The sequence below is a fragment of the Octopus bimaculoides genome, chromosome 18 (genome assembly GCF_001194135.2).
Source record: "Octopus bimaculoides isolate UCB-OBI-ISO-001 chromosome 18, ASM119413v2, whole genome shotgun sequence".
Classification (NCBI taxonomy): Eukaryota; Metazoa; Mollusca; class Cephalopoda; order Octopoda; family Octopodidae; genus Octopus; species Octopus bimaculoides.
In genome coordinates, this window is record NC_068998.1 from 2,572,898 (window position 1) to 2,582,096 (window position 9,199).

Below are 9,199 nucleotides of genomic sequence, written 5' to 3' on the forward strand. Positions count from 1 at the left end.
TCTAACTTCCGGTCAGTCATTGTTATGATCGGCCATTATTATGATTGACCGTTGACTGAACACTATTCAATTTCTTTTCTCCGTGTTTTTCTCCTTGTCTCTGTATTCTTTCTGTTGAAGAGCGTAGCTCGAAACGTCAAAGACTTTCCGTATTCCCGAGCGTCATACTAATATATACTTTTGTTATTTACACCACCTGTCCTCGTCTGTTGTTATTATTTGTATATTCTCCCATATATATATATATATATACCAATCTATCAACACTGATTAAAAAAAACCTTTAGTCAAAAGGACCAATGAAAAGAAGCCAATATCAAATGTGTATTCGTCAATGTAAATTGTATATTTTATGCATACAAACTTTTGTTCCATTCTCATTCTAAACCACCTGACAGACGGGAGCATGTATCTCTGAGTTGCAGATTTTTGTGGTATTTTTGCAGCTTTAACAATAATAAAGTGTATGTGTGTGTGTATGTATATATATATATATATAGCATTATTACTGCTACCCACAGTTGGCTTATGTTTATATATTTTAGGACAACAAGACATTACTATTTGGAACACCAGGACTTTATCAAGGAAAAGGTAAGCAATGATCAATATCCCAATTAACATCAGCACTCTGCCTGCTCCTTGGTTACCCTTAGCACAATGTCATAAGGATTTGAACCCCCAACACTCCAGTTCCTTCCCTACACCTTTTTTCTCAACTTTGAGCATCACCTACATCAAGCTCATTTTGATGTATGGTACATGTTTCTGTGTTGGTAATTATACCTGTCCCAAACAAAATGGTATTACTTTTTGACTCACCCACATATAAACATATTGTATACATGATATACATGGTACAGCATGATATATTAAAAAAAAATTTAATGGATTAACACATATCAAAAAGACTGTGCTTTAGAAGTGTATCAATTTGAATCTCTGAAATTTAACTTAGTTTATTTTAATTATATTTTGAGTATATGTTCAGGCTGTCTCCAGAAAACTGAAAAATCCAGAAATCTGGGACACTGCTGGTTCCAAGCTTGCTGAATAATTAGTCCAGTACTATATATATTTGTGGTGTATAAGTGATGTTTAAATACCTTTAAATATGAATCATAATTTGCTCATAAATTTAACACAAGCACATTTTACAACAATGATTATTTCTATGACTTTATAAGGATAACTGGTTCAGGCAGCAGAGATTAAGTTTCAAATGTTAACAGTTGAAAATCTTATGTCTTTTATTAACTTGCTGTGGTATTGCAATGCATCCCAAGAATGCTGTTGAAAATCATTACACTTACTGGTTTTGCATCATTTCTTATACAATTTCATATTTCCATTCTACAGGTGGCTTTGCCATTTACAATGAAAATGGTTGCGAGGTTGTAGACTATTCCGATGAGACAAGAAATATAGTACATACGGATGATGAGTATGAATACCAAATGGTTGGTAAGTGGTCATGGATAATTCTTCCATAGAAGAAATTAAAAAGTAATTGTGAGATTCTAAGCTCCTGGTAACATAGTAAGGAATTGAAACTTTACTGCTAGTGCTGCTGTACCCTTGCACAAAGCATATAGCTCTATATTTCAGCTTGACTGTCAGAAAGAAGGTTTTATTCTTTCTTCATAGCTAAGAAACATCTTGCCGTGATAATCTAATCCTTTAAGACTTTTCTAATACAGATACAAGCCAAACATTTGAAATTGTTTAAGTACATCCAAGATCTCTCCTTCTGTGTGTGTGTGTGTGTGTGTGTGTGTGTTATACACAATCATATATCTATCATTTTACATCTGCTTTCTATGTTGGCTTCAGTTAGATGGGTCATCACAGATTGATAGGAAAAAGAGGGAAATAGCAGACAGAGAAAGAGATATATATATGTTGTCAACAATGAGTGATATAAGCGGTAGTAATGTGAGAAGATGGGTGATGGTAAGAGGATAGAAGTGATGGAAGCCAATAAGTGATTAGAGAATATTATTATTATTCTAATGTCCACTTTTCCATGCATGCATGGGTTGGGCACAATTTGTTGAGATAGATTTGATTTTCTACAGCTGGATGCTCTTCCTGTTGCTCAATTTCACCTTTTTCTAAGCAAGGTGATATTTCCCTATAGCCAGACATGTTTTCATGGAAGATTGGAAATAAATGAAGACATCATTTCTATGACAGTGACACTCCTTTACCGCTATCACATAACAAGACAAAGAGATAACCCACACATACATACACAATGGGCTTCTTTCAGTTTCCATCTGCTAAATCCAATCAAAAGGCTTTGGTTGACCTGGAGCTATAGTAGAAGATACTTGCCCAAGATGCCACCTAGTGGGACTGAACCTGAAACCATATGGTTGGGAAGCAAACTTCTTACCAGATGGCTACACCCATGCCTATATAAGCAATAAAGAAGATGATTAATCAAGTAGTAAATAGGAGTTGTAATGAGGGAAAAATAGTGATAGGTAGGCACATTGATTGGAGAGGAAGGTGAGTGGTAGCCAAGAAAAGAGAGCAGTGTATAAAGACTTTACATGAACATAACAGTTGGGAGACCCAAATGCAGAAACTGCCACCATCACTTTGAGCCCCATTTTTCCACATTTGCATGGGTTTGGCAAGTCCTCATCAGGACGGAACTTACCAAAGTTTATAAGCTTTTGTCATCACCTTCAAGACATTCAGCCTCTTGAGCTCAGTCTTTGCCACTTTGTCCCAATACTCCTTTGATCTCCTTCTTTAAGAATTTTGATCCACTTGCACTGACTTTCAGTACTTCTTCATACAACTGACATCTTCCATGATCATCACATGGCCATACTGGTGCAGTTTTCTCCCTGACACATAACATCCAACTCCTCTTATCTGAAGTTTTTTTTCTCAGTTCATTAGTGTTTCATTCCTCATTACACATCCAGTGGAGCAATGCTTGCTACATTTCTGTCTAATTTTCTCAGACCTCCTGCATCAAAGGCCCATGTCTTACCAAGCAGCATTCTACTTTGAAAACAAGTAGTGCAAGAATGAGTAAAAAAAATATTCTTCTAAAACAATTAGAAATACAAATTTTGATCAGTATATATAACCATTACAGAATATACATGAGGTAAAGTATGGATGTATGTCAGAATTTGATGGACATTTTCCCCATATTGGATGGATCTCATCTTACAGCTTGCTACCTGTGATGGTCCTTCATCATTTTGCACAACTGTAGAGAACAAACCACCAAATTTTATTATTATGTGTGTTTTTTGCTATGGTTTTTTTCGTTGCTGGATATACTTCATATCACCAACTACTTTACTGTGTGGATTGAGTGCATTTTATCATCTGGCTGGCACTAGGGAGGTTATCTTCAACAAAAATAAATAGCCCTCCCCCCCACTCTCTCTCTCTCCTCTGCATCAGTTTTTACTCAGAGTTTCTGCATTCTTAAGCATCATTCCTCTTCTAATTTTGTCTTACCGATCAAGGCCACAGAGGCTCAAATTAAAAACAAAGTAATAAGCCTGCCAACATATTCACTATGCGTGTGTTCTACTTCCTGCTTACCACTAAGAGATTATTTTTAAAAAGTGAACTTCAAGAAGTAAAATATATAAGAAAGAAGACAAAATTATGATCCAGTAGGTCATAATTTCACCAATTATACTGTTATTACTGATAATAATATAGTTATGACCTTCTGAAATGGAGCTCAATTTAGTCTCTCAAAAGATACTGTCTCGACTGCAGCTGGCTCTCTTCTCTCCTCCTCCTCCTACCACTCCATGCTATGACAATGTTAGTTGTCCTCTATTTTCTTCTAAAAAGAGATGCCATATTGCCTTTTGTATTCACATTATACACAGACAACCTGCATACAATTATCAAGTCTTTCAGTTTATTAAAGAAGCACAAAGAGAAGACACAGTTAAAACAAAGCTTTAACTAAAAAAAAGTAAAAAGAGAGAAAGAAAACAATGTAATGCAAATACTCACAATGCCTTTCTTTTTAAGCCAGTGATTGTGGAGGGACATTGCCCCAGTTTATTTAGCTTTCTTTTAAGGCCTTTCTAGATTGGGCGATAAAGGTAACTGTTACAGAACAATTGTCAGATAGAATAGGCATGAGAAAGGAATTCAGAAATGATATTGTTCTGAGGAGATGAAAAAATGATGCTGAGATAGCAGAAAAAGGATTGAGTAAAGTTTAATACAACAAGGATGAAACAAAAGGGAGAGAAAAAAGAATGAGTCTAAGTGTGGTGTATATCGGAGTTGATCAAATTCAGAGGAGCAGAGGCCATAGTCATAATTGTAGTTGTAAACTTCTTTTGTGTTAATTTGATTGAACTAGATAAGAAGTCACACATACCAACCAATATTTAAACTCACCTTTAATGATCCAAAAAGAACTATATGTATACACCCATCAATGTATGTCATTACGTATGCATTGGGGCAATACATTATCAGCATGTACAGTAATCCCTTGACTTTTGCAGGTGTTATATTCCAAAACCTCCCTCAATAGGTGAAAATCCGTGAAGTAGAAACAGTACTGTACTGTATATTCTTTATTATTATTTTTATAATTTGTACATATTCATTTTATTATAAATGCAAAACAACACAATGTCGGCTTCAAGGGTTTAGTCAAGCAAATCAATACCACCACTTATTTTTCAGTCTGGTACTTATTCTATCAGTCTCTTTGGCTGAGCTGCTAAGTTGTGGAGACATAAACAAACCAACATCAGTTATTAAGCAGATGTGGGAGACAAACACATATATAACAATTTCCATCTACCAAATTCATTTACAAAGCATTGGTTAGCCCAGGGCTACAAAGAAACTTACATAAGATGCCATGCAGCAGGTCTGAACCAGTGAACCATGTGAAACAATTTTCTAAACCATACAAACACAAGCATACACTCTCTCTCTCTCTCTCTCACACACACACACACGTGCATACACAGAAACACACTCATACAAACACGCACACACAAACACATACTCTCTCTCTCTCACACACAAACAGACATACACACTCACACACGTACATGCAGGAACACACACACACACACACACACAAATAAGTGCTGATAAATTGTATTTTCAGTGTTAAATCTTTAATCAGCCTTTAATCAAGAAAACCGCATTTTCCAACCACCCTTTTTTCTAACCACATATGTAACCTATTAAACACAATGCAGTTGACATGAAATGTTAATTAATTATTGAACAGTTTAGCCAACGTCATTTCTACCCTACATGTTTAATTGATTATTTGACTCTCAACTCTAATTATCTCAGAAACTACTGAAGCTACGGAAGGCGGTGAGCGGACAGAAACGTTAGCACGCCGGGCGAAATGCTTAGCGGTATTTCGTCTGTCGCTACATTCTGAGTTCAAATTCCGCCGAGGTCAACTTTGCCTTTCATCCTTTCGGGGGTCGATTAAATAAGTACCAGTTACGCACTGGGGTCGATATAATCGACTTAATCCGTTAGTCTGTCCTTGTTTGTCCCCTCTGTGTGTAGCCCCTTGTGGGCAGTAAAGAAATAGGAAATAAGAAACTACTGAAGCTAAAGCTTTAACAAATGTTCCGTCAAGGATTAATGATGCAAAGTGAAAAACTATTAATTCCCTTTTTTTTTTACGTACTCCAAATTATTACACTTTCATTGAATTATTAATTTGCCCTGTCTTCGAAAAAGCAAGAAAATATGTTTCAATAAATTTTTTTTTTCTCTTGTAATGTTTACTACAAATATATATTTATGAAATGGCTCTGAAGAAGCTATAAAATTTTGCACTAACACTCATCTCAGAAGTAAAGTTCTTTAGAGCTGAAACAACTGTAAGCTAACAAAGATGATTACATAACTCCTGTTCTTTTGTCATTCATTTATTAATATGACACTTTGAACCTTGTTTATGTAACTAATGCTATTTGTATCTCCTGTCTATACACAATTGTGAGGCAATGATAGCAGATATCATCATTTAAAATGCGTTGTCCATGCTGGCATGGGTTACACAGTTTGACCAGGGCTGGTAAGCTGGAAGGCTGCACCAGACTCCAGTTTGTTTTGGCTCAGTTTCTACAGCTGGATGCCCTTCCTAACACCAACCACTCCGAGAGTGTAATGGATGCTTTTACGCGCCACCACATGGGAAAATTATATAATAATAATATAAGTTTGATGGTTATAGTAGTTACTGGTGGCCACAATAAGTATTGATGACTAAAATAGTTAATCTAGCTCTTTGTAGTAGTGACAAAATAGATTCAATATTGAGGTTTCTTTTTGGTATCCATTTAATAAATTTTGATTAAAATACAGAGTTAAATATTTCTTTCAGTCAAATAATAAAACATAGGAGGTGGGTGTCCATACACATTAACTCTTTAGCATTTAAATGGTCACATCCTGCCATGTTCAAACTGGCCAGGTCTGGCATCTCACTCTTACCCTACAATGTCATTTGAAAAATAAACAATCACACCATCAAAATCTTGACCCATTGTAAAGAAGACCCATCAAGCCAATCAAAATCACAGTTGTGACAGATACCGGTGTCACACAAATTGGCACCCGTGCCAGTGGTGTATAAATGCACCCTGGTGTCACACAAATGGCACCTGTGCCAGTGGCACGTAAAAGCACCCATTACACTCTTGGCGTAATTGGCGTTAAGAAAGGCATCCAGCTGTAGAAAACCATGCCAAATCAGGCTGGAGTCTGGTGCAGCCTTCCAGCTTGCCAACCCATGCCAGCATGGACAACGGATGTGAAATGCTGCTGCTGCTGATGATGATGATGATGAATGTGAATAGATAAAGCATTACATTTGACAGAGTTAAACATGGCTGTAAAGGTGCATCATTGTTTTGATATCAGATGACACCTCTCATTTGTATTAACTTTGTATTTTGACACACTGGAGGGGGAAGCTGCTTCCATGCTCCTTTAGCTTATAATTAATCACTTCACTAGAACCCTAACTATTATTAGTATATGCATTATAATAAACCTCTTTGATTAAAAAAAAAATGTTTTCATTCTTTTTGCTATGTTTTTGTTTTATTTTTATAAATAATATCTCCACAAGACAGGAAAATGTTCTTAGCATAAATGATGTGTGACAGTAACTAATCTAAGGAGAAAGATTGAAAGTTAGTGTTAACTTATTATGTCAGTCCATCTGCATCAGATAGGATCAGCTTTCACTAGAGTTTCTGTGCATGCATATTATAGTTTGTACGCGCGTGCACGCAATAGGAAGAGGATATGTGTGCGTGTGTGTATAAATATATATGGTTGTGTGTGTATGTATGTATATATAAGGTCAAGTGTGTATGTATTTAAGGTTGTGTCTTTAACATGCATTGTCTGTATGTATGTCTAATATTTAGTTTTCATATATGTGTATCTGTTATATGTGATGTGTATATTATGTACATCAACAAAAGTACTTTATATGTATGTATGCATGTATACACACACACACACATGCAATCATCATTAATTATAAAAAGAAAGTGTCAGTTTTGACATTTCCTTAATGTTAGAATGGGAGACAAAGTTAATCTGAACCTTATGTTGCTTCAGTCTTTAACTGAAATCCTTTTACACTGCATCACACTTGACCCCTCATATCAATGGCCATGTCATAGTGCTGGCCCAATGTTGTGGAGTGCTAAAGAAACAATATAGGGACAGACTTAAAACCTTATCACATTTTGGTCCACTTCTGAAGTTTACAATGACAGACTTAAGACCCTATATTAAGATATTCTTCTTGAGTTTCTGAATTCTAAATCCACAGGAACTGGTTTCTATAAAACAATACCAGTTATACATTGATGCCAATTCAATCCAGTATAACCTCATTCTCATAACTTACAGATGATCTCTCTCGGTGCTCTCACTTCCACAATATGTGATAGCTACATCCCAAAGCCTGGTTTTCCAATTCAATGCCAAAAAGTGCTTCAGTTTCTAATCAATAGTTAACTTTTTACAAATGTCAAGTGAGACCCAAAATGGAAAACTGCTGCCATATCTGGGACAGCATTACTGCTGCTGCTACAGACATTCCAAGCCATAACCAGAAAAAAGGGCTAAGTGGCATAAAGTCACTCACCAACACACTCCAACCTCCCTTCCACAGATAGGCCGGTTCCTTGTTTTGTCATTTTTAAAATTCCAGCTACAGTGGTTTCCCTGCCTTTAATCACCTATATTATGTTTGCAATTCTAGCCTCCTTCTCTAACCATAACAGCTTTCTAGAATTCCCTGCCTTCCCCATGTTCTTCCTCAAATCATTTACCATAAATCACATCAGTCTTGGAGAGTCTGTAAATGCCATAAGCATGGCTCCTTCTCTCCAAATCAAACTTTTAACACACACACACAAGTAAAATGTAAGCCCTTCCTGTTTTAAGTTCAAACCTTGACAAGGTTCACTTTATTTTTCATATTTCCTGATCAACCAGTCATATTCTGGTGTTGATTCAACCCACTATGATACATCTGTGGACATATCATCAAAATCTCAGAGCTATGAGATAATGCATGATTAATTCAAAACAATGTGAATAAATCATCATTACATTTGACAGAGTAATCTGAATGCTAAAGGGTTAAGACATTCACACAGAGTAACAGTGTTTGTAGATAGGCATAGGTGTGGCCATGTGGTAAGAAGTTTGCTTCTCAACCACATGGTTCCAGGTTCAGTCCCACTGCTTGACACCTTGGACGAGTGTCTTTTGCTATAGCCTCAGGCCAACCAAAGCCTTATGAGTGGATTTAGTAGAAGCCTGTGATAGGCTGGCAGGCAAGGACACTGCATGACAACCAGTGTTGGTTTGTTTATGTCTTGGCAAAAGAAACTGATAGAACAAATACTGGACATAAAAAACAAGAACTGGGGTTGAACTATTTGACTAAACCCTTGAAGTCTGTGCCCCTAAATGGCCACAGTCCAGTGACACAAGTAAAAGATAAAAGCTAGCAGTAGACTTAATCTGCTGTAGGGTGTAACACCTTCACCTGGTTATTGAGTTCCTTTAGTAGTGTCTACTCAGCTGAAAGTTTTTGGGTCAAGTCTCTAGCCTGAAAGTACTGCCTTCCTTCCTCTCATCAGTGGCAGAGGGTCTTCTCCTTTAAGAA

At 36.4% G+C, this 9,199-nt stretch overlaps 1 protein-coding gene across 1 annotated transcript in view; it reads left to right on the forward strand.

The window, feature by feature from the left end:
• LOC106871522 (integrin alpha-9) overlaps positions 1 to 9,199 on the forward strand; it is a 97,637-nt gene that overhangs the window by 52,359 nt on the left and 36,079 nt on the right. Inside the window, exons 5-6 of the mRNA XM_014918024.2 lie at positions 546 to 594; positions 1,360 to 1,464. Coding sequence (XP_014773510.1) covers positions 546 to 594; positions 1,360 to 1,464 — 154 coding nt within the window. The remainder of the gene's footprint in view (positions 1 to 545; positions 595 to 1,359; positions 1,465 to 9,199) is intronic.